The sequence below is a fragment of the Xyrauchen texanus genome, chromosome 21, assembly GCF_025860055.1.
Source record: "Xyrauchen texanus isolate HMW12.3.18 chromosome 21, RBS_HiC_50CHRs, whole genome shotgun sequence".
Lineage (NCBI taxonomy): Eukaryota > Metazoa > Chordata > Actinopteri > Cypriniformes > Catostomidae > Xyrauchen > Xyrauchen texanus.
Window position 1 is genome coordinate 4,993,090 of NC_068296.1, and position 27,126 is coordinate 5,020,215.

Consider the following 27,126-nt stretch of genomic DNA (forward strand, 5'->3'; position numbering starts at 1 on the left):
ATTAATTCAAAGCTATAATTAACGGATTAGTTTAAATCTGCCAAGTTCTTCAATATTTGTGACACCAAGTTATAAAAAACTCAGTGCTTTTCTATAAATAAATCAAAGCTCTCAGATTAATCTTTTTGCTCTATCTGTCTGTTTCTCTCACCGTGAGCGGTAGTCCTCCAGAAACTGGCAGGGATTATGTTGGAGGGTCAGAGATTGGAGCGGTGTGGCCCTCAGCAGGGACAGCTCGCCCAGAGAGCAAATACTGTTTTCAGACAGGCACAAGTGCTGGATCTCGGGAATCTTTGGCAGCTGACGAATGGATGTCAAGTGATTCCGGTGAAGATTCAGGATTTTACATCTATAATGAAGGCAGATTGTCAATCACACCTTTTGTAAGTGATTGTGACGCATCTCAACCATACACAAACAGTTTAGCTTACTCAAAATGATTTGTCCTGAATGTATGCTATTTCACTACAATATTGAAAATGTGTATTTATTTTGTCATGTATTTACTGTTTTTCTATATTATATATATATATATATATATAAAAAAAAATATTTTACTCGACAAATATATATATATTTTTTGATTTATTGGTTTAATACTAGTGAAACCAACATTCTCTTAATGGATTCACCCAAAAAAGGAAGATTCTGTCATCGTTTACTCACTCTCTTGTTCTAGAACCATGTGACTTCTGACAACCTCAGTCACCATTCTCTTTATTTGCATTTCATTTACAATGAAAGTGAATGGTGACCAAGGCTAACATTCTACCTAACATCGTCGTCTTCTGTTCCATGAAGAAAGGCCACAAACCTTTTTCTTTTTTTTTTTTTTCCATTCTTTTCTGCTGTTGTAGTTCTGACAACCCTGTGTGCTATTACTTGTATCCCCAATAATCAAACAAGCAAGTACTACTAAACATATCCTTTTGTGTTCCACATAAGAAGGAAGGGGTTTGGTTGAGAAATATTGGCAGAATTAAAATTTTTGGATTAACGATTCAAGTGATTCCGGTGAAGATTCAGGATTTTACATCTATAATGAAGGCAGATTGTCAATCACACCTTTTGTAAGTGATTGTGACGCGTCTCTGTTTTCTATCTACAGAGCCCCTGAGAGGACAGGGAGGGAATACATTTTCTGAAATGGTTGAGTTCCCTCGGAATAGTTTGTGTTTCCTCGCAATATGATTTGCGTTCCCTCACAAAGTTTTGCATTCCCTCGCAATGATTTGCGTTCAATACGTTTTGCATTCCATTGCAACAAGGTTTGCGTTCCCTTAAAATACATTCTTCATTCCCTCTCAACATTTTGTGTTCCCTCGCAATAGTTTACGTTTCCTCGTAATACGTTTTGCATTTCCTCGCAATAGTTTGCGTTTCCTCGCAGTAAGATTTGCATTCCCTCACAATACATTTTTAATTCCCTCGCAATGTTGTTCGTACCCTTGCAATATGGTTTGTGGTTCCTCACGATACATTTTGCGTTCCCTCAAAACATTTTGCGTTCCCTCACAACATTTCACATTTCCTTGCAATGGTTTGCGTTCCCTCTCAAAGGATTGCGTTCCCTTGCAATAAGGTTTGTGTTTCTTCGCAATACCCTTTTCGTTCCTTCGCAACGGTTTGTGTTCCCTCGCAACATTTTGTGTTCCCTCGCAACAGTTTGTGCTCCCTCGCAATAAGTTTTGCGTTCCCTCGCAATACCTTTTTCGTTCCCTCGCAATAGTTCCATGTTTCCTCGCATTAAGTTTCTCATTCCCTTGCAATAGTTGCATTCCCTCACAATAAGTTTTGCTTTCCTCGCATTACTTTTTGCATTCCTTCGCTATAGTTTGGGTTCCCTCACAATACGCTATACAAAGTTCCCTTGATTTGCTATGAATATCATGGTTAAAATAAATGTACTATAGTGAAACCATGGTAAATATTGTGGTTGTTATCGTTTTACTACAAATACAATAGTTCAACAATGGTTACTATAGTAAAACCATGGTTATTTTTTGCTTGGGAACCCAAAATAATTGCACTGATTTTAAATGGTCAAACAATGGATAGTGTTCAAAATGAAGAGAAAAGTCAAATTAGTTCTGATGAAAGATCTAGCATAATTTGTTTGCGGATGCAACTTGGTTTGATATTTTGTTTTCAAATTGTAATCATGTATTTGATTGGGCCTTATTCATCATTGTTATCTGTATTTTACACTGCCACATTATTAGGCTTGCTTTTTTGGACTGTGTCTTATGGTAATACATAATTAACAGTTTCCTACTTACTGTAAATTAAACTAGTCATATGAGATTACAGCACACAGCTAAAGTTGCACTACATGTATTTTTACACAGCCATACATGTACTGTTACAAAACAACTTATGCCATATCATAGGACCGTTTCCAGCGAAGGATAGTTTTCTTGAAGGGGGGAATTCTGTTTTGCCATTCATGCTGAATAATACTCCACTAAACATTATGACCTTAGACCTTCAATCTACCACCACTAACTTCCATATTGTTGACAGTATTCTGAATGACATTTATGCCCACTATAAAGAAGAAAAACATCTCTCAGTCAGTATAGAGAGCAGTATTGTACCTTGGCAGTCTGACAGAACTGAGATCCCGCAGCGCATTATTAACCAGCTGCAGTTGTTCCACACGGATCAGTCTCCTGAGAATACGGGTAAAGTTCTCCAGCTGGTATGGATCTCCCAGGTCCTGATAAGACAAGTTCTGCACCTACAGACACAGGAAGATTTAAGCAATGTGAAGCTTGTGTAATCATGTATATCTAGCCAAAACTAGATGGCTTAAACTAGCCCATGTATGTTTGTAGTGATTGACAATGCCAATAATGGATTATATTTGAACATTTCAAGCAGTCAACATTTATAGATGCCTTTTTATGAACTTTTTTTTTATCATTTATCCTAAGAATTTTCTTCATTTCTTCTTAAGAAGATTTTTGTGATTCAAGCCCCTAGTCCCTAGATATGGGTCTGATCCTTCCCATGATATTATTTTGCCAGTTTTATCGTAAAAAAAATAAATAAATAAAAAAAAAACCACATTATTTGAGGTACATCCATTTCTATAGCTGTGTGGAACAAATAACTTGTTCAATTATATATGTAAGGTGTGATGTACAGTCAGCTGGTCGTTATTGCAAAATAAAGCCTGACAGGGTGGTCAGGATCATGATGTTGAATGGGGTTTATTTTGTGACAATGACTGGACTGTACATTATCCAGCTTATTACATGGCTACTAACCAAATAATAAACAAATGGACATGAAATATTGATTTGCATTGAAACAAATCGAAACAGCTGAATTTCACATCCGGTTTGCACTGGAGTTCTGCTGGTGTTTATACTGTGAAAATTACAGAAGTCTGATTGCTCATGATCCTGCTTATTAAAAGACTACTTGCCAAATAAATAAATAAATGGACATGAAATATTCATTTGAGTAGAATTATTTTATTAACTAACTTGCATAGATAACAGCATGATACTAGAAGTAGGAAAGATGACTCGATGACATACTTTTTCTTCACAGTTGAAAGCTATTTGGTTCATTAAATGAAGCTTAACGTTGTCTTTGTGCTTGTTTTTCAGTTGCCACAGTATGCAATAGACTGGCATGTCTTAAGGTCAATATTAGGTAAAAAAAAGAAACAGCTTTCTCTAGAAACTCATCAGTCAATCATTGTTTTGAGGAATGAAGGCTATACAATGCTTGAAGATTTCATACAAAGGCGTACACTGCAGTCTTCAAAGACAAAGGACAACTGTCTCTAACAAGGACAGAAAGAGATGTGGAAGACCAGATGTACAACTAAACAAGAGGATAAGTACATCAGAGTCTCTAGTTTGAGAAATAGATGCCTCACATGTCCTCCGCTGACGGCTTCATTGAATTCTACCCGCTAAACACCAGTTTCATGTTCAACAGTAAAGAGAAGACTCAGGGGTGCAGGACTTATGGGAAGAATTGCAAAGAAAAGCCACTTTTGAAACAGAAAAAAATAAATAAAAAATGGTTAGAAAGGACAGAAACCGACATTGGACAACAGTTAATTAGAAAATACATAATCTGAACCCTATTGAGTAGGGTTGCGGGTTGGCGCAGTTTTGGCAGCACGAGGGGGACCTACACAACATTAGGCAGATCGTTTTAATGTTGTGGCTGATTGGTGTGTTTGTGTCTGTGTGTATATACACTCACCTAAAGGATTATTAGGAACACCATACTAATACTCTGTTTGACCCCCTTTCGCCTTCAGAACTGCCTTAATTCTACGTGGCATTGATTCAACAAGGTGCTGAAAGCATTCTTTAGAAATGTTGGCCCATATTGATAGGAAAGCAACTGCCATGTGATTGGTTGATTAGATAATTGCATTAATGAGAAACTGAACAGGTGTTCCTAATAATCCTTTAGGTGAGTGTATATATATATATATAAAATGGCATTCATAATAGCATTGCACTGCCATTGGAAAAACCCACATTATTCAACCACTATGTGTTTGAATTGTGGGATACATAATAAGAGAAGTATAACATTTGTGTGTATACTTGTTTGTTTGGCTCACCACACAGTTCTCCCAGTTCTCCTGGAGTCTCTCCTCCCATTTCTGTCCTTCTCCCTCCCTCCTCTTCCTCCGGCCTCCTCTGAGAAAAATGTCTTCACTGTTAACAGACAGCTCCTCTTCAGCAGGCCCTGTTTGATGACATCACCGAAGGTCTGTGCCCAGTGATTATATTGATGCACTGATAAATATTTGCGATTGCAGTGTGAAAAGACACCCTGAATGACCCCTTACCCTCTCTGACCCTGGGACAGGCCAGCTGGTCTCCGCGGACATCATGCTCTTCTAACCAGTGCCACGAGGCAAACCTGAACCGGCTGGACGGCAGCTACATATAACATTGTGAGATGGAGACAACATTTAACACACCATATAGACACATGAGCTGCCAAATCAAACCAGAATTTGCAATTACTATGTTAACTGAAGTGAACTTTTTCTGACAAATATCAACAGACCACATAAACCAAGGTAATGTAGGCACTAGGGATGTGCCTGGAGCTGAATACCTTATTCGGAAAGGCACGAATAATGACTTAAAAAAGAATAACAAATTTAACAAAATGTTGGCCGCCAGTGAATATGCCTGGCAGATTAATCATTGAATATTTGATTTTATCAGCATTGGCCAATTTATATAACTGGACAGTTTGAAAATGTATTTAAAAGTTTTCTGTTTTCAAATATTTTTACAGCATTATGAGTCAAATTTGTATAAAATAAGTTCATTTAATATATAAATAATCATTCATACCAACCCATCTCGCTCAACCACTAATGTGTACCCATAGTCTATCTTTAAAGTTTCATATCTATACTTAACTACACGGAGAATGAAAACTAAAAAACTTTTTATTTTCCTGTAAAACACAGTGTATAGTCTAGCAGTAATCATTGTATATTTGTAAAGCATAATGTAACCTCATAAATAACCATTTAAACATTCAAATTATATATTGTACATTGTAGTTACAGCAGCCGCTCATTGTAAGGTAAGCATAAAAATGGCATTTATTCCTACATACTGTTTTGAACAATGAAATAATCTAACATTAATATACACAGTTAAATCAAACACACGCACTCGTATAGAGAAGTAGGCACTCACTGGTGTGGCAACAATGCCAGAGTCTGGAGTCAGTTCCACAGAGACAGGAGTGTGTGTGACACTTAATTCTGAGCAATTGGATTGAGACTTGGGAAAACTGTCACTGCTGGTGTTCACTCCTGAGGAACTAGAGAGATCGTTAACAAACATTAAAAAAACCCAATGTTTAACAGATCAGTACTTCATTCAGATATGACTGTAAATGTAAAAAGTAGTAACCTGCAAGTGTTGCCGTAAGGAGCCATTTCAACCTGATCTAACATTTTAACCTTAAAACTGGAGAGGCCAAGTATCGGGGCGACAGGGGTGCTAATCGCTTGGACATGATGGTATTATTGACCAATCCTTTGTCAACATCACCGTTTATGTCACACGTGGACGTGGTGGCCAGAACCATGTGCAAACAATACATTTTTATCTTATTCCGTTGTTGCAAAATGTATTTCAAAGTCTCTTGTAGACAGCTGTGGCTCCAAGCCATCAACAGAGCTGACTGGACTGAGGGGATCATTACAACTCACGGCTTTGCAGCGAAAATGTATTGGGAACATTAATTCAGGTATCCAAGACAGATTAGAGTATATATATTTATGAGTTTATGCTCAAGTGCTAATGGAAAAGATGAGTCTTTAGTCGTTTTTTTGAAGATGGAGAGTGATTGAGTTGGGAAGGTCATTCCACCAACGAGGCACAGTTAAACTGGGACAGTGATTTGGTGCCTCTTTTTATTGGTACAACAATGCGTCACACATTAGGTGACCGCAGGCTTCAGTGGGAACGTAGCTCTGCAGGAGTGATTTTAGGTATGCTGGAGCAGACCCAGTGACTGTTCTCTATGCCAGCATCAGAGCCTTGAATTTGATACGTGCATCAACCGGCAGCCAGTGGAGAGAGACAAGGAGTGGTGTGACGTGCGCTCTCTTTGCTCTCTTTTCATTTTGCAGCTAAGTATATTTATGTGTTTATGATGGTTTTGTGTCATGCTTTTGTTTTATCGTCTAATCTTTTAAACAGTGTGCCAGCTTTCTGCAACCACTTACTGCACACCCACTGACATTTTTGTAAACAATGGGATTGGTCTATTCAACAACGACATGCTTGATCCACGCAAAAGACTCTTATCTTTAAAATTAATATAACTGATCTGACCAATTCTAAAATACTGCTTTTAAATTTGCTGGCAAATTGCAAATTTGAGATCACAACAACCAGTAGAACCAGTAAAAACATAAAAAAGAACACTATATATTTTGAAAGATCTTAAATGGTAGAATACAACGAGCAAATTTGTTTTACTCAGAGAAGTATTTTTTATATTTTTTGCATGCAGAGTTTTCAGTTATTTAAGTATTTCAGTTATGCAATTTGAATGTGCAATTAAACGCCTGAATTCTTGCTTGGAGATGTTGTTGGACACTTGCATTCCAAACGATTTAACTTTTGATTCCTTTGTAATATCAACTTTTACTGCATTGTGTAAAATTAAAAACATTGTTTATGTGTGTAATATAAAGTAATACCAACTAAAATGAATTAAATCTGAAAACTAAGCATACATAATATTCATATGCATAACATGAATTTGTAATTCTATTGCATTATGCATTATGGCAAGTGTTTTGATATCATAACCTATCAGTGTGTGAGTAACAGTGTGAAAAATAAGTGTTTATAAAGTCATAATGAGCCATTGTAGGCATGATTGGTGTGAAAAACGCAGTTGTTATAGCGCCTCTAGTGTTCATTTCACCAAGAAACTGCGTCAAAACCTAGAATTCGGGATATAAATGACAGTTTGCAAAAATTTAGTTATAGTAATGTTTCTTCGCTGCGAGTAGGTTGCTTAAAAGTTACTGTTGTTGTTAATCGCATGCAGTCAGATTTAATCATAATTAATCATAATCCTTGACCTGGTTCATTATCAAATGGTGAAAAACATGTCCCTTAACCTTAACGTTCATTTTGTGAACATCTAGGTTACGAATGTAACCTCCGTTCCCTTATGGATGGAACAAGACGTTGTGTCCTCCATGCCACGTCGCTGAGCCGAGCCACTGTAGTGGGCGGACCATTCCTCAGAAAATTCCTGAATGAACTCGAAGTATTTGCCCGCTTTTATACACACAATTGTTTGTTACCAAAATAACCAAAATAAAACATATATATCCCTGTAAGCAAACAAGGAAAGATCGTATATTACGGGAAAATCCGCCACGGCAATAATTCGTTTCTCCTCCATTTTGTCTTCGGGACTATTGTTTGGTGGGAACCAAAGTTTACACTGTTGTGTTCTCTAGAATTCGCTAGAGCAGAGCACTTCTATGTTCAAATAGGTTGCTGCCGAACCGCATCAAAGCTCATTACCCTAATGTTGCCCGCACTTGAACTTTCCTCTGATGCCCAAAACATCCAAGACGTGCCGGCCACGGATGTGCCGCTTCTCGCCACCGAGAGACGCTGACTGCCATAGATGTGTGCCACAAATGACGCTTTTGACGCCTCTGGTCTGAACGCACCCTTAGAATTACATGACCAGCCAAATACTACTCCCTTAATCTCAGTATTGGACACTTTCACTCATTGATTAAAGTAATCACGACTGACTGTGAATACTACACTTCTACAATGGCATCTGACACAGCAACATGAAGCATTTACCCATGTTTCCATTGATTATGGTATACATGGCATTCAGAAAGTATTCAGATCCCTTAATTTTTTTTTTCATTTTGTAAAGCTAAAATACTTTAAATTATAATTATTTTTTACATCAATCTACACTCCATACCCCATAATGACAAAGCAAAACTCTGATTTTTGATAACTTTGCAAATGTATTCAAAGAGAAAACTGAAATATCACATTTCCATAAGTATTCATACCCTTAACTCAGTTCTTAGTTGAAGCATCTTTAGCAGCGATTACAACCTCAAGTCTTTTTGGGTATGATGCGACAAGCTTTGCACACCTGGATTTGTTGCCATTCTTCTCTGCAGATCCTCAAGCTCTGTCAGGTTAGATGGGGACCATCGGTGGAGAGCCATTTTCAGGTCTCTCCAGAGATGTTCGATTGGGTTCAAGTCTGGGCTCTGGCTGTGCCACTAATGGACATTCACAGAGTTGTCCCTAAGCAACTCTTGCGATGTCTTGGCTGAGTGCTTAGGGTCATTGTCCTGTTGGAAGGTGAACCTTCAGCCCAGTCTGAGGTCCTCTGGACCAGGTTTTCATTTAGGATATCTCAGTATTTTGCTGTTTTCAGCTTTCCTTCAATCCTGACCAGTCCCCCAGTCCCTGCCGCTGAAAAACACCCCCAAAGCATGATGTTACCACCACCATGCTTCACTGTTGGGATGGTATTGTGTAGGTGATGAGCGGTGCCTGGTTTCTACCAGATTTGATGCTTGGAATTGAGGCCAAACAGTTCAATCTTCATTTCATCAGACCAGAGAAGCTTGTTTTTTTTCACAGTCTGAGGGTCTTTGTGTGTCTTGCACTGAGGGGAGGCTTCCGTCTGGCCACTCTGCCATAAAGGCCAGATTGGGGGAGTGTTGCAGTGATGATTGTCCTTCTGCAAGTTTCTCCCATCTCCACACATGATCTCTGGAGTTCAACCAGAGTGACCATCGGGTTCTAGGTCTCCTCTCTTACCAAGGCCCGTCTCCCCTGATTGCTCAGTTTGGCCAGGCGTCCAGCTCAAAGAAGAGTCCTGATTGTTCCAAACTTCTTCCATTTAAGAATTGTGGAGGCCACTGTGCTCTTGGGAACCTTCAATGCAGCCAGAATTTTTTTTGTAGACTTCCCCAAATCTGTACCTCGACACAATCCTGTCTCAGAGCTCTGCAGGCAGTTACTTTGACCTCATGGCTTGGTTTTTGCTCTGATATGCATTTTCAGCTGTAAGAACTTATATAGACATGAGTGTGCCTTTCTAAATCACGTCCAATCAATTGCATTTGCCACAGATGCACTCCAATCAAAGTGTAGAAACAAGAGAGATGGGATGCACCTGAGCTAAATATAATGTGACATAGCAAAGGGTCTGAATATGTATGTCAATGTGAAATTTCAGCCTTTTCTTTTTAATAAATTTTCAAAGTTAGTGTAACGGGAGCCAGCTGGTAGATAGCTGTGCAGTGTGTAAACCTCACTCTCCTGACCTCAAGAGGTACCCTAGCGACTGATGCTGTAGCCTTTAGCCTCCTTGTTAGAGCACCCGCCTCCCACGCTGGAGACCTAGATTCGAGTCCCGTACGGAGCGGGTAGAACAAAAGCATCAAATTGGTGCCGTGACCCGGGTGGGAGTGAGGTTTAGGGGGGTGAGTGTAACGGGAGCCAGCTGGTAGATAGCTGTGCAGTGTGTAAACCTCACTCTCCTGACCTCAAGAGGTGCCCTAGCGACTGATGCTAAAGGCTGTAGCCTTTAGCCTCTTGTTAGAGCACCCACCTCCCATGCTGGAGACCTAGGTTCGAGTCTCGTACGGAGCGGGTTGAACAAAATTGTCACATTAACAAAAATAAGTTTTTTTTGCTTAGTCATTATGGGGTATGGAGTGTAGATTGATGTGAAAAAATGAATAATTTAAAGCATTTTAGCATAAGGCTGCAACAACTAAATGTATAAAGAAATGAAGTGGTCTGAATACACTGTAAATAATGAGGTCCTACTTGGTTGCCCCCACCCCACCCCCAAGTCAAATTCAAAGGAATGATCCATCTACTTTGTAAATAACAACAGTTATTTTACAATAGATATTGCCACATTTTATATTAGTTCACAAAACTATACCAAAGAATGCTGCACGCACCAATGATGCCCATATCTGCTGTCTAGGTAGGCAGCTCAGTAGGTTTTGAGACAAAGCATGTGTGTAATGAGAGCCAGCGCGCCTTACATCCGCTGTGCCGAGGTTCTGGTGTACATTACCCTGAACTCTGCACCCTAATCCGGATTAAAGCCATCCATCACCAGAAAAGCACGACATTCGAGTACATTATATAATTGACCCATTGTATCACAAGATTTTATAAGATTTGCTCGAATGGTTCAAAACACGGAGTAATAGGTATTAATTAATGATAAACTAAATGCACTAAAATTCGGATTATTTTGTGGAGCTACTTAGTGTACATATACATTGCTTTTGTATTGCTTAGTGGTCAATTACAGTAACGTGAATACAATGAATCGAATATATGTGTAAAATCTATACCAATATCATCATAATTGTATTAGTAGTTCACGAATAAATCAGCTTTTAACCTTCATTTCCATGTCCCCGCAAGAAAAGTATCTATTAACGCGAAATAAAGCAGATATATATATCAAATGTAAACACATTTAACAAGGTTTTGCTACATTTTCCATTCGTGTTTAGAAGTTCCTACCTTTCGGACATGTCCGTAGGTTCTGACAGATCCCTTTGGCATTTGAGTCGTAGTGAAAGTATCGATTAATGTAGAATATCGTGCGGTTTCCCATTGAGGATGGATGAACGGTCGTGTTTAAGTGCGACAGGTGAGTGTGAGCTGTGCGCGTGCGCGTGGCAGCGTCAGGTGCACTGATCTGCAAGCGGAGGTCAGATAGGGCAGCAGGTGCGCGCGTTGAGTGGCAGTGTGTGTCTAAGGTTGCACCTCAGTGACTTTTGGAAAATGTCAAAGTGTTCATATAGCGGTACACCTGTTTAATAATAAAAAAAATAAGGACCTTAATAACCTAAAAATGTGGTTCATGTTGTTTTATTTAGGTTTGGTCTGGTTTTATTCAAGTCAAAAATATATTATTTAACATCACTGAATCAGCCTGAATACATTAGGTTACAGTAACAAAACTAACTTCAAGGGTTAGATCAAATAGAAATAGATCTTTGAGGTAACAATACAATGTTCCACTTTTCAGTGTAAAATGATTATTTTGCATTTCTCTGATTCATTTCATTATTTGAAAAATGATATTATTAGCATAATTAGATAAAGAGTACAATTGAAAATGTAACTCGGATTTCAAGATTTATTGCATATACCATGTCCACCTTTTGTTTTATTATCAGCATGCACTCAAGTTGGCATGGACTCCAAAAGTTTGATCCATGAAATGTTTGTATCCACACACGGACAACCAGAAAGTGTCCAAATACCTTTTTAAGCATAATTTTGAACGGTATATCTATGTTTTATCATTACAATTTCCTGACTATAAATCAAACATTAAATCTTATATTAAATCTAAATCTTACATCAACCCAAGATGTGTGTGTAAAAAATACATGGCTGTCTACTTCTTTGACTATAATATTTTACATGAAGTGGTCTTTTGAACCGTCTCTCCAAGTATTCCTCAATTAAAGGGATAATTCACCCCAAAATGTCAATACTCTCATCATTTACTAACCTTAATATCATCCCAGATGTGTGACTTTGTGTCTTCTGCTGAACACAACTGAGGATTTGGAAAAATGTCTCCGCTCTGTAGGTCCATAAAATGAAAGTGAATGATGACCAGAAATGTGAAGTTCCAAAAAGCACATAAAGGCAGCACAAAAGTAATCCATAAGACTCCAGTGGCTAAATCCATGTCTTCAGAAGTGATATGATAGGTGTGGGTGAGAAACACATCAATATTAAAGTAATTTTTACTATACATTCTTCTGCCTGCCCAGTAGGTGGCGATATGCACAAAGAATGCGAATTTCCAAAAACAAAATTATAATGCGTAAGTGAAAGTTGAGATTAATAGCATATTAATTTTTCAGTTCTCAGTGCACTTCACCACTACGAACAACGAATATTTCTACATAGAGAAATATCTACTATATCGCGAAAAATTGTAACGCTTAAAACCTTAAAGTTTCCATATACATAAGTCAGGCATTTGAGGGATCATTTGAAAACTTACAATCAAAACTTTTAGCGATAACATCACTTCTGCATTTGTTACTTAAAATAACAAAATAAGGCCTCAAATCGTTGAAAATTAGCGCCCCCTAGAGGTAATGGGGGTACAAATATCTATAAGTCTATCACATAGTAACTAAATGGACAAGTCATATATCAAATTAAAGCTCTTACTCTCAGAAATGCAACTGTATAGATTATTTTGTTACCGTAAAACCACAGTTCGAAAGATTTTTAAAAGAATCACAAAGTGAAATATGATTTCTGTCATTTATCAAATGCAAATGTCTCTTTTATGTGCCGATCAGTGCTGCTGTAAGCACCAAATAGCTAAAAACTTTATAACGGCTTTTACTTTAGCCAGTTTTCAAAAAAGCTAAAAGAGACATTTTTTTATTTGTCTGTGAGCTTGCTTGGCTGAATAATTCAATGTTATTTCTTAGATGAAGTATGTCGCTTTGGATAAAAGCATCTGCCAAATGAATAAATGTAAATGTAGATGTCCAGAGCAAAATATGCCATCCAGCAGGAAAAGCATGCTTATTGATGATACAATGTTATATATCATCACAAAGGGGAGGATCTCAGCTTTCTAAAGTCATTTAAATTGTGCTTCTAGTCCACTCAGAGGACGAGCTATTCTATGAAATAACAAGGGTGGTACATGAACTGAAAGTTAGACTAAATGTCTATGGACGAGCACATCTGTGAGGGCTAATATGTGTTAGATCGCCACCTACATTTCAGATCTGTATATCGTGATGAAATGTGATAGAGAAACTAATTTTTTCTAGTGCTCGTTGCCATCTAGGGGAATGAAATAAGACTTGTCAAAGTGAGGCAGAGTGAACTGAACCAGAATTACATGTTTACAAAGTTAGGACAACAACAAAAAACAAAAAATCTTTTTCAAAAAAACAAAAACAGACTTTGTTTATCATAAGATAATAAACACATACAACATTATTTATGGATAATTTTATTTGGGGAGGATTTCTGAAAAAAATTGACATATTTTCTGCAATTAGTCCACAGTCCACAGCAGCTGTGTTTTGGAACATGGTAGCTGGATTTTAGCTGGTCCAAGCATGTTTAGGCGGTTGAACCGTTGGACCTCCATCTGGTGACCTTTATGCTCAAGAAGTGGCATTTAGACATGCCACTTTGAATGTCTAAAATCAAAGGTTATTTTAGACAGTACTTTGACAGTGTATGTACAGTATATTGTGTTTATCTCTGCGTACATCTTGAATTTTCAACATGGCAGTTTCTGAAATAGCAAAAGAGGAAAGGTTGAAGACATTCATCTTTATTTCTGAAATAGAGAATACAGCTGGTATTTTTATCAATATACCAAATGCTTTCTCGCTCAGCCCGCCTGAGTCTCCATGGCAACAGTGCTGCACTACCTGTACATTCACAACCTTTCATTAAATCAAAAACTCAGCCACAACATTAAAACCACCTGCCTTATATTGCGTTGGTCCCCCTTGTGCCGCCAAAACAGCGCCAACCCGCATCTCAGAACAGCTTTGAGATGATATTCTTCTCACCACAATTGTACAGAGTGGTTATCTGAGTTACTGTAGACTTTGTCAGTTCAAACCATTCTGGCCATTCTCTGTTGACCTCTCTCATCAACAAGGTGTTTCCGTCCACAGAACTGACCCTCACTGGAGTTTTTTTGTCTTTGGCACCATTCTGAATAAATTCTAGCGACAGTTTTGTGTGATCCCAGGATTTGAGACGCGTATTGCCGCTATTTTGGTGGCACGAGGGGGATCTACACAATATTAGGCATGTGGTTTTAATGTTGTGGCTGATTGGTGTATAATAAGGCATATTAGTATGTCAGCAGTACATCAGCCATGTACAAAACCAAATAAATATAGGAAAAGGAATAAAATGACCAAGTCTACATATAGAGAACTGCACACATCCTCGCAATAAATATCAATGTTTCTCTACGGAAAAGACAATAGCAAATATACAAGTCTGAGAAGACTAAAGGACCGAATGATGCTGGTGCCGAATAAGAGGTGTGATAAAACATGTGTAGATGGAATGGAGCGAGAATACGTTCAAATGGCCGCAAAGACCGATTTACCTCAAAAATTTACAGCTCTGTATTTCCTGGTGTGGTTAAAGCTTACAGGTATCAAAACACAATCACTTTTAATATATAAATATTCTGTTTATATAATATTTTCTCATGTGTTTAGAAAAGCATTGCAACGGAATGAGTTAACAACTCGCTTTCTGTGATGGCGTGACTTGTGGTTCGTTGAAGATAAGCATTAACTCGGTTAAGTGTCACATTTATGTGCTGGCGTTTTACATGTCAAAGTTGTTGTCAAAGGGCTCGATGACTTCAGGGGTCATGACTCGGCCCATGAAAAGGACGGAACCTACGAGACAACAAAGGAAAATTATTGTAAACTGATACAGAAAATATTTTGTCTTTTCATTTCTGTGAGTGATGTATAATATTTGATAGAGTTGCCCAAAAATAAAGTATTTGAACACTTAAGTCACACTTAAAAATGCATATATTTCATTGCAATATCATTCTGAGCAGATTTATATGATACCATATAACTGATGACACACTTATATGCTGAAAATACATTTGCATAATTTTTTTACTGATATAAAAATGGTCACATATATGCAAACAGTACATGCAACATAAGCCTATATTTCAAAATATGACAAAAATGGTCATATTCATATATGTAACACTTGTTGAATTTAAAGTTAGACATAAATGCTCAAATATATGAACTCTAGTAGTAGTTCATACATGGCCATATATCAGATTTCAATATCAATTTAGTTTACAGATTTTTTGCATGTCTATTTTAAATTTAGAAAAGCTTTCTTGCATTGTCTGAGGCAGTACATTTTCATACAGAAAATAATGAAGGGTCTTACCCACCTACAGGGTTCACCTAAATGTATGGTTTTGTGTGTGTAATTCTTTTTTCCCTTTCTTTTTTTGCTTGCTAACTGCATATTAAGGTATTCTGCACTAGAATATTTAATGTAATTAACACAATTACAGAGTTGTATAATGATGATTTGTGAGTTTTCACTGCAAAACAACCCAGAAAAAAATTCCGTCATTTTGGTCCGCAAAAATCAGGAAAAAGTGGCACAAAATCCTGGTGGTACTGATATAAGTTTTATTAAGAACATTAACAGTACATTACAACACTATGTAATGCTTCACAGATCATTAGTTAGGAACTGATATATTTGAAACATGTGTATGTTTTATTAATGTCTGACTTCCAGAAAGTGTCAAAATTAGGGCTGTCGATTTAACGCGTTAATTCAGTGTGATTAATTTGACAAAAAAAATAACGCGTTAATCAATGCTGCAATTAAATGCTGCAAAAAATTTATGCAATTAATCGCAATGCCCCCCGGACCACAATAAGGAAGATTCCTGAGAAATGCAAGCATGTAGTACCACCTGTTTACTCCAGATGGCAGTAAGTGAAACTTCAGCTGTATGAGCAACGAGCAGTTTATACAGTGAAGAAAACACTTCAGTAGGCAGAACAACACAAATGCATTATGTTCTTGCATTCAAAACACTTGAAGGAGCTCAAATGTGAGCTAAGGGATCTCAAGATGTGTTTAAAGAGTATTAAACTATATGTAATTAATCGGGACACTGTGTAATTAATTCGATTAAAACATTTTATCAGTTGACAGCCCTAGTAAAAATACTTTTCTTAAAAATATATAAATATATAGTTTTATCATTTCAAACCCAGCATACCTCTTTTTGTTAAATGTTTTGCTTGAAAAGTGTGCTTTCTTTCTTTCAAATAAATGTCACATTGTTTGACATTTTAGTGTGGCTTAAGCATTAAAATACTCCTTGGGGCCACTGCTTTTCATATCATATTGTCTGTACCTGTTTTTCTGTTTCTGATGATGAAGAAAAAGGGGTGGTCTGCCATCACCTGAGGGTACAACACCAACGTCCTCGTCAATGCGATCATACCTGCAGAATAACAAAACATAGCAATGACAAAAGGATCTAACTAACACCCTATGATGACTTAGTCAACCTCATATGCTCTCATAAATCTCAGTTACATAACAGAAGTTGAACAGGAGGGGGCGCTTTTTGCATTTGTCAATGTACAGGATTCTCAAAACAATCTGCTGCAGTGAAATGCAAAAAAAAGTGCTTAAAAATCACACAAGAAAGAGAAAGACTGGCAAAGCAAAAGGTAAAAATAAAGCAATAAAGAGGTCTTTAAAGGGAAAAAAATGAATTAGAAATGGCAAGAGATGAATGAAGCGTGGAGGAAGAGAGCGATAGAGTGAGAATATTAAAACGGATCATGTAAATAGAGATAAATAAGTCACCTGATCCGGCCGCCCCTTCGGCTCCTTCCTCTGTTACTTCCAAGTACGCTTTCTGCACTGCCTTACTGATAAACAGATCCTGTCTTTCTGTAGATAAACAGAGAAGACAGAAAATTAGAAAAGTATGAATATGCTAAGCATCTGCACACACTTTGAATTATTCATTTATTTATTGTCTGGTGTAATTAGGGATGCAGAGCAGAGTGGCTTTGTGAATAATGAACATACAAGTACAGTTCATTCACACACATTAAAGATTCAAGGGCATATTTAATACTAAATAAAAAAACAAAATATGCTTTTGAGCATATACGACATAAATTGTTAAAATATAATAAAAAATGTTTTATTAATATTATTTAAAATAGTAAGAACAAAGGAAAAGAACAAATAAAATTTGCAGAACGTAACCAAAGGAACAGGAACAAAATCCCTTATAATTGTTCCGGAGCAAAAACATAATTTTTTAAATACGACGACCGGTTAATTTTGTTGCAATATTGTTTTCATGAAACCAAAGACTAAAGGGTTTATTGCGGTTCATTTAAAGAGTTACACCACTTCCTGTTGCCCGAAAAAATTAGGCTTCTCTCTTTTTAGTAGAACTTAAGCATGCTTCATGATTCTGAAGGAAACTGCTAGTTTAAAACCAATGTTAAAAACATAAAAATAATTTGGCACGCAAAGAGAGATTTAGGCAATTAATTGTTTTTCGGTGGCCAAATTAATATTTTTTATATTTTGGGGATATATTTAATTTTAAGAATACATTTTTTGAAAATATGCCACTTTATTTAGGCACCTATATACTGTGCTTGCTGTGATTTCTATCCTGAAAATTCCCCCACATGGGAATTTTTTTTATCGCATATGTACTGTATGTTTATTTTTGGTGAGGCAAGTCCCTTATTTACATTTACATTTATGCATTTGGCAGACGCTTTTATCCAAAGCGACTTACAATGCACTTATTACAGGGACAATCCCCCCAGAGCAACCTGGAGTTAAGTGCCTTGCTCAAGGGCACAATGGTGGTGGCTGTGGGGCTCGAACCAGCAACCATCTGATTACCAGTTATGTACTTTAGCCCACTACGCCACTTTTAAAAAATTTAAAAAGAACGTTATTAATCGTTATTAAAAAAAAAAAATACAGTTTCTGCTCAAAACGAACTGAAATGAAAAACATTTAGTTTTTAGTCCCTGCATAATAGTATCATATTAAAAAAAAATATATATATATATGTTTTCCCTTTTTTTCCTCCACTGTATATATTCTGAAAATCTTAAATATCTTAAATAAAAACGGGTAGTTCTGATTCTAAATTCTGATTGGATAAACTGCATTCAAAGCCATTGTAAAATGCTGAACAACACACACCTGTGACTAAACGTAAATTTTTTGTTTTGTTTTTTTCTCCCCTTTTCTCCCTTATTTGGAATGCCCAATTCCCAATGCGCTCTAAGTCCTTGTGGTGGCGTGATGACTCGCCTCAATCCGGGTGGCGAAGGATGAATCTCAGTTGCCTCCGCGTCTGACACAGTCAATCCGCGCATCTTATCACATGGCTTGTTGAGTCGTTACCACGGAGACATAGCGCGAGTGGAAGCTTCATGCTATTCATCCACACACAACTCACCACGTGCACCACGGAGAGTGAGAACCACACATTATAGCGACTGCAAAGAGGTTACCCCATGTGAATCTACCCTCCCTAGCAATCGGCCAATTTGGTTGCTTAGGAGACCCGGCTGGAGTCACACAGAACACATGACTAAACTTCCTATATTAACATCCATCCATCCATCCATCCATCCATCGTCAACCGCTTATCCTGTGTACAGGGTCGCGGGGGGCTGGAGCCTATCCTATATTAACATACAATTTATTAATTAATTCTTTATGAATGTTACAGTTCCTATCGCTTTGCAACCGTAAACTATAATAAACAATCATACTTTGCAGAGAAATAGATTATTCTGATTATTATGGTTACTTTTAATAATTGGAACAATTATAGAACATTGGTGTCTGCTTCATGCCAAAGAACACCCATCATAGTCACTACGTATTACTGCTTTAATAGCAACATCATGTCCTTTAGCTGTCAATCATGGTTTAGAGAACATCTGTGTTCGTGTGCAGAATCCTAGAACGTTCTTATAGGTCAGTAGCTCTGAGTTGGCGTGCTTTATCGAGTACCTGCTATCTCAGCTGTCATGGCTGACAGATCAGCGTCTTTGGTGAAGATGTTCTTGATCCCAAGCTGCTGCAGTGTGTCTCTCAGATCGATCTTCTGCTCCACCTTAAATCTTTAAAAGAAAATGCACATGAACAGGGATGTTTAAACTTTGTCCACAAACAATCAGTTCAGTGGCCCCAAAATTATTTGAACACTTAAAGGAATACATTAGGTTTGGTTTTAAATGAAACCTTTTAAATCTCACCTGGGCAGGTAGACCTCCACCTTCTGTCTCTTGACATTGTTGGCCCACTCCTCCAGCAACTGAGCTTTGATGATGGGCTCCAGAGAGGCCAGAGGAACCTCTTGACGGGGCAACACAATCATCATGCTCATATCTTCACCTTCATAGAGCATCTCCAGAACCTGATACACTCCACCTGCCTCTGTGGTGCCATCACTGAACTCTCCTGAAGATGAAGAATGTGATGTCAGTGATAAGGAAATCTATTGTATATCTGATGTAATGAAGAGGACTTCAGTATGATGTAGAACTGAATACTGAATGCTTGGATAATTCACATTGTGCATGTGGCTATGTGAAGTGTTTGTTTGTTCAGCTCTACTCATTTTAAATCTTATCATTCATAATGTCAGTTTGGACTTGTCCTCAGGCCGGTTTCAAAGCATGTCCTTCATTTATGCAACGCTGCTTTTCAAATGTACAACAACCTGAACATGCAGACTCTAAAAACAGCTCTGCGTCTCTCAGAGAAACATCTCACATCATTTTCGTTCCTGTCTCACTGGCACTGTATCTCTTACTGTTTTTCTCTCACTTTTCACCTTCAGTTCTTCTACTGAGCATTTTTCATTTCTTACACTCAGTTTTTTCTGTTTCTCTGCTTCTGCCAAATTCCTTCAACCCTTTCCTGCCTCCACATTTATCTTCATCTCTCTTTTGTTTTGTTGGAGCGCAGGAGCACTGCAGTGATTCTGCGGGACCTTAAAGACTCTACCTGACCAATCAGCAGTGAGCCATGAAGAAACTGAATTATTGAATCAATAATACACAACATCATTGTCTGTCTGTCTGCCTGTCTGTCTGTCTGTCTGTCTATCTATCTATCTATCTATCTATCTATCTATCTATCTATCTATCTATCTATCTATCTGTCTGTCTGTCTGTCTGTCTGTCTGTCTGTCTGTCTGTCGGTAATTTTGTCATTCTATCTGTCTGTTTCTCTGCATTTCTGTCTGTCTGTGTGTCTATCTGTCTGTTTGTCTGTCATTCTTTGTTTCTATCTATCTATCTGTCTGTCTGTCTTTATGTCGGTCATTTGGTCGATCTGTCTGTCTCTCTCTCATTCTATCTGTCTGTTTCTCTGCATTTCTGTCTGTCTGTGTGTCTATCTATCTATCTGTCTGTCCTTCTTTGTTTCTATCTATCTATCTATCTATCTATCTATCTATCTATCTATCTATCTATCTATCTATCTATCTATCTATCTATCTATCTATCTATCGGTCATTTGGTGGATCTGTCTGTCTGTCTGTATATCTATCTATATGTCTTTAAGTCGGTCATTTGGTTGATCTGTCTGTCTGTCTGTCGGTAATTTTGTCATTCTATCTGTCTGTTTCTCTGCATTTCTGTCTGTCTGTGTGTCTATCTGTCTGTTATTCTTTGTTTCTATCTGTCTGTCTGTCTGTCTGTCTGTCTTTATGTCGGTCATTTGGTCGATCTGTCTGTCTCTCAGTCATTCTATCTGTCTGTTTCTCTGCATTTCTGTCTGTCTGTGTGTCTATCTGTCTGTTATTCTTTGTTTCTATCTGTCTGTCTGTCTGTCTGTCTGTCTTTATGTCGGTCATTTGGTCGATCTGTCTGTCTCTCAGTCATTCTATCTGTCTGTGTCTCTGCATTTCTGTCTGTCTGTGTGTCTATCTATCTATCTGTCTGTCCTTCTTTGTTTCTATCTATCTATCTATCTATCTATCTATCTATCTATCTATCTATCTATCTATCTATCTATCTATCTATCTATCTATCTATCTATCTATCTATCTATCTATCTATCTATCTATCTATCTATCGGTCATTTGGTGGATCTGTCTGTCTGTCTGTCTGTATATCTATCTATATGTCTTTAAGTCGGTCATTTGGTTGATCTGTCTGTCTGTCTGTCTGTCTCTCTCTCATTCTATCTGTCTGTTTCTCTGCATTTCTGTCTGTCTGTGTGTCTATCTATCTATCTGTCTGTCATTCTTTGTTTCTATCTGTCTGTCTGTCTTTATGTCGGTCATTTGGTCGATCTGTCTGTCTCTCTCTCATTCTATCTGTCTGTTTCTCTGCATTTCTGTCTGTCTGTGTGTCTATCTATCTATCTGTCTGTCATTCTTTGTTTCTATCTGTTTGTCTGTCTTTATGTCGGTCATTTGGTCGATCTGTCTGTCTCTCTCTCATTCTATCTGTCTGTTTCTCTGCATTTCTGTCTGTCTGTGTGTCTATCTATCTATCTGTCATTCTTTGTTTCTATCTGTCTGTCTGTCTTTATGTCGGTCATTTGGTCGATCTGTCTGTCTCTCTCTCATTCTATCTGTCTGTTTCTCTGCATTTCTGTCTGTCTGTGTGTCTATCTATGTATCTGTCTGTCATTCTTTGTTTCTATCTGTTTGTCTGTCTTTATGTCGGTCATTTGGTCGATCTGTCTGTCTCTCTCTCATTCTATCTGTCTGTTTCTCTGCATTTCTGTCTGTCTGTGTGTCTATCTATGTATCTGTCTGTCATTCTTTGTTTCTATCTGTCTGTCTGTCTTTATGTCGGTCATTTGGTCGATCTGTCTGTCTCTCTCTCATTCTATCTGTCTGTTTCTCTGCATTTCTGTCTGTCTGTGTGTCTATCTATCTGTCTGTCATTCTTTGTTTCTATCTGTCTGTCTGTCTTTATGTCGGTCATTTGGTCGATCTGTCTGTCTCTCTCTCATTCTATCTGTCTGTTTCTCTGCATTTCTGTCTGTCTGTGTGTCTATCTATGTATCTGTCTGTCATTCTTTGTTTCTATCTGTTTGTCTGTCTTTATGTCGGTCATTTGGTCGATCTGTCTGTCTCTCTCTCTCATTCTATCTGTCTGTTTCTCTGCATTTCTGTCTGTCTGTGTGTCTATCTATCTATCTGTCTGTCATTCTTTGTTTCTATCTGTTTGTCTGTCTTTATGTCGGTCATTTGGTCGATCTGTCTGTCTCTCTCTCATTCTATCTGTCTGTTTCTCTGCATTTCTGTCTGTCTGTGTGTCATTCTTTGTTTCTATCTGTTTGTCTGTCTTTATGTTGGTAATTTTGTCGCTCTGTCTGTCTGTCTGTCATTCTGTCTGTCTGTTTCTCTGCCTTTCTGTCTGTCTGTCATTCTATCTGTCTTTTCCTCTGCCTTTCTGTCTTCTGAGAGAGACACATTCAATCTGTCTGTTTCTCTGCCTTTCTGTCTGTCTGTCTGTGTGTCTATCTATCTGTCATTCTTTCTATCTATCTGAACCTATGTGCTTGTTCAGTATTGTTTTCATAAATCTGACGTGCGTTCACACGTGTTCTTACCATAGTTAAAGTCTCCCTGCTGGTACATCATCAGGGTCTGCACTTCACTGCCATCATCCTTGGTGAAGGAGAAAGTTCTGGTGTTTTCTGGTCTGAACTGATTCTTCCAGCTGCCTCTGAAGTACACAGCGTTCACTAGCATGATCGTTGTAACACTGCTGAAATCTTCTGTCGATACCAGGTTGTGGATCTTGCCTAAAAACCAAAGACAAACCCAGAGACTGAAATAAACGTTGCATGTTTCATTTACATTTATGCATTTGGCAGACGCTTTTATCCAAAGTGACTTACAGAGCACTTATTACAGGGACAATCCCCCCAGACCAACCTGGAGTTAAGTGCCTTGCTCAAGGCCACAATGGTGGTGGCTGTAGGGATTGAACCAGCAACCTTCTGATTACCAGTTATGTGTTTTAGCCCACTATGCCACCACCACTCACATGGATGTTTCCCATCTTCTGTTTCATCAAAGGAAAGATAGTCTGATCTCTTCAGTGGTATAACATTATCCCATATCCAAAGCTCTGGGATTTGTGCTATTATCTGACAGTCCAAAAAGATTTTCTTGGAAATGGAGTCATTATGATGCAGAATATGACTGATTTGCAGTTATCTACAGGGTCCTATTTTACTTAAGTCATATTAATTCTTCCTAACGTTAAATACCCATTTTGAAAATACTTTTACATAAAAATACTCACTCCTAATTGGATTATGAACTGTGACTATATTCAACAGTGCATTTACTTGTAGGGTACAACGATGCTAAAGGCACTGCAGGGTAAAAGACACTTTTGATTTTATGTTCCCCAAAACACTATAATAGTAACAAAAACTACCACAGCACTTTCCTAAACACCTGTTTTTCACTATAGAGGGCAATATTTTCCTGATTCACGAGGTTATCACATGCTAATCAATTCTAAAGGTTGATTTTGAGGTCATTTGATTATTTAATAACTCATTTAAGTAAAAGTGAAGGATTAATGGGAATATCTAACCAAAACTAAATGCAAATGTAACACAATTGCAACACAACAAATGTACCACAGTGGATTATACTTGAAAAATTGGACTTTTGTGGCTTTTAGTCCATTTCTATTATCTTTGATGCATTCTATATGCTCATTTTAGTAGCCAAATCAGTGGTAGATATAAGCGTTACAAATGTACAGTCCCTCTCTTCCATGGAAACAGACCAAAAATATCAATAAGTCAACTTTGACTCAGGGGCGCTTGTAATTTGTTATCCACTAAAATGTCCCTCCCCCTAATTCCATCTGCCTCTGACTAGCAAAAGCAATTTGCACATCAGTTTGTTGGCTATTAAAAAACAAGAAAAGAAAGAGATACACCTTTCTATATGTCCAACTTTCAGGAGTCACAAGTCAATTCATGGGGTCATTCAGTGGTCTTAAAGCTGCACTATGTAAGATTTAACAAAGTTTACAAATTGCCATTATTGGTTGAGTATATAAGCAATCAGTGTTCAAAATATTGTCCTTACCCCGATTCAATATGGTAAGCCTATAAAAATGATTTGTATTTTGAGCTGTCAGGTTCGATTTGGCGCGAAATCGCTGGCTTATGTCGTTCATCCTTGCGCCATTACATCATGTCCGCACACACAGGAAAGAAGTGCCGGCTGTCTCATGTTCCGGCTGGAGAAACTAACTACACTGTTCAGTCACACTCACACAGTTCAGGAGAGCATCGCAGCCGTCTGGATGGTTGTTTTTCTGTTATCCGTTTGGTGAATTTGTTTACTTATGACATGTTAATACGTATGACTTCTGAAATTGACTTCTTGTAATTGTTATTGCTTATGTCGTTCATCCTGTGTCATTTTATCCCCATTATTATAGAATACTCGTTTTATGTTATTAGTTTACGGTGTTATTGTGTGCATTGCATAGACATACTATTATAGTATTACGGTTCACTTGCATTATCAACTGAGGCTGTACAATATAAAATAAACGTCTTCTATTGAACTCGTATCAGCCATATCTAAGGTTTAACCTCTTAAATTGATAAGTGTAGTGCAATACAAACATTAATAGTAGATAAAACACTTGAATAATCATATTAAGATCTACTGGTGGTGGATAGGAAAGTCTCTTGTTCTCCTTTTAAAAGTGTTTTGAGTGTAGTGTCAGAAATGTCATTTTAGTGTAAAATTCATTCAATTATGTAAATCAGAGTGTTGTTTATCTTCATCAAAGCATGTAATATTTCCGTTTCAAATGTTCAATCATATAACAACAACATGAAAACAGCAGGTTATGACTCCAGCTCCAGTCATGATCACACATAGACGATGTCCAGGTAAACTCAAATTGGGAGATTCATCTGCCAGAAAAGCAGTGCCAGAACACGATTGACGTAATGTATTCTTCCGCAAATTGCTTGCAATTTAAAGTCTCAACCACAGATGTCGCTAGAGAGCACAATGTTATGTAGTGCAGCTTTAATATTTGTTAGTAAAAGGACAATATTTCAACAACTTTTGAAATACAGCACAACAGGGCCATCTGGATATACACTTCATTCAGCAGTGTAACCAGACTTACTCTCTGTGTGGTTTTGGACCCAAGAGTTGATGTGTTCGGCCACGGCTTCTGACTCGCCGAAGTCCACCGTCTCCACTTCAGCTTTGAAATACTTATTCATCAGATGAAGGAAGTCCTCGCTGAAGTGAACCCCCGTTTGTAGAAAGAGAGAATTGGCCAGCCGTACCACATACTGCTCTTCGTCTGTGGACAGGGCCTGAGTCAGGTTGCTCAACAGAGAGAACTCCTCATCTGAAACAGGGAGAGAATCAATCCCAATCGTAAATATGTAAGAAAATGCTTTTGTATAGACTGCAACAGTAGGGTTCCACAGTAAAAAATACCATTAAAAAAATCTACATAGAAATGTATTTTCATAAAGTGTATTTGTGATAATCAAGGAAGTCGCAAGGAGAATCGCCATTTCAAGCAGGAGCGTCGTTCCAAAATGTTTATTAGCAGGAAGTGAAACGTGCAAATAAATAGTGTTTAAGAGCAAAAAAAAAAAAAAAAAAGTCTAAAAGCTCAAATATTTTGGTTCTAGCGCAGTACCCACTCCCCTCCCTCAACAATGGAGGCCAGAGTATCTCACACTCAAGCAGCGCTAACAGATAGTATTAGTCTAGTCCATTAGTCTAGTGCCTCTAGTGGCGGTAGGCCTATATTTACCCACACATTTTTCCCGCCTCTGCAAACTGGAGCGTACTATAGTTAAATAAAATTAACTCTAATACTGAATGGAGTGTAAAATAACAAATAAGTCCTTGGAACACAGTTCAAATTCTGTAATGGAGACCGACTCACAACCTCTCCATTATTACAATATTTTAAATAATATTTGGTTGAATTTCACAAAAGATGTCAAGAACATGTCTGAGCATTTCACTCTAAGTTCAAAAGACACTAATAAGAAGGATGATATATTATTTACATTTAAAGTATTCACACCTAATGGAAGAACTGAAGTTGCCTTTAAATTCTGATCACGATTTAAATAAATAAAATCAAACCGCAGTCATTGGGGTCCAAGCAGTTTGGAAAAGTTGTTTTATAGAGGCACTTATCTTCAGTAATTAACAAAATTACTGTCCTTTTGTGAAGTTTTGTCAAGTTTGAACATTGTGCTAAACAAATACAGGTCAATTAGTCATTATGGGCCACAGTGACGTGCACAGACCTTAGCAGGGGCGAAAGGACATGGATAGAGTGTGAAGAGAAATCTGCCGTCAATAGTTGTTGGCGAGTTGTGTGGTAAAGACACTTCCGCTTAAGTCTACATGCTCTTAAAGGCACCTCTGTGCTCTTAAAGGCACCTCCTCATAAAGGGCACCTTTAGATTTGTGAACGAAAGGGACAGGGGCTTGCCCCTGTAGCCCCTGTTCTCTGTAAAAATGTATTATGAAATACATCTATTTTGTCATGCTTAAAGGAAAGTTTATAAAAAAATTGAAAAAAAGAGTTATTACAAAACGTAAATGTATTTATTATATCGCCACCAAGTGTCTGATGGAGGTGTGTGTATTTACGGGATTTATGGGAAAAAGTAACTTAACTTATGCAGCCTTTTAACAAACTTTTCACACGTTTCTGCCTTAGCAGCATAAATCTAGCATATTATATTATATGTATATATATTATTATTTACCAGAATATATAGCATTTTACTTTTATTTATATTACTACGGAAGCCCGTTTTGTCCAAGGTGTTGGTGTTTTGCTTTCTCGTGATCACGACTTATCACGAATCATTCCAGAGACATCATTCAGTATGACAGATGTCAGAGGAGCAAGAGCGCGCCACATATCTCATTAATCAAGGC

At 37.7% G+C, this 27,126-nt stretch overlaps 1 protein-coding gene across 2 annotated transcripts in view; it reads right to left on the reverse strand.

Moving 5' to 3' along the window:
* Positions 1-13,576: 13,576 nt before the first annotated feature.
* LOC127661599 (neuroserpin-like) overlaps positions 13,577-27,126 on the reverse strand; it is a 29,363-nt gene continuing 15,813 nt past the window's right edge. For both annotated transcript variants that reach the window (XM_052152366.1, XM_052152367.1), the window contains exons 3-9: positions 25,328-25,558; positions 22,755-22,949; positions 19,433-19,637; positions 19,188-19,297; positions 16,986-17,072; positions 16,525-16,614; positions 13,577-15,004 (exon numbers count right to left, since the gene is read on the reverse strand). In XM_052152366.1, the coding sequence (XP_052008326.1) occupies positions 14,931-15,004; positions 16,525-16,614; positions 16,986-17,072; positions 19,188-19,297; positions 19,433-19,637; positions 22,755-22,949; positions 25,328-25,558 (992 nt within the window). In that variant the 3' untranslated portion in view covers positions 13,577-14,930. The remainder of the gene's footprint in view (positions 15,005-16,524; positions 16,615-16,985; positions 17,073-19,187; positions 19,298-19,432; positions 19,638-22,754; positions 22,950-25,327; positions 25,559-27,126) is intronic.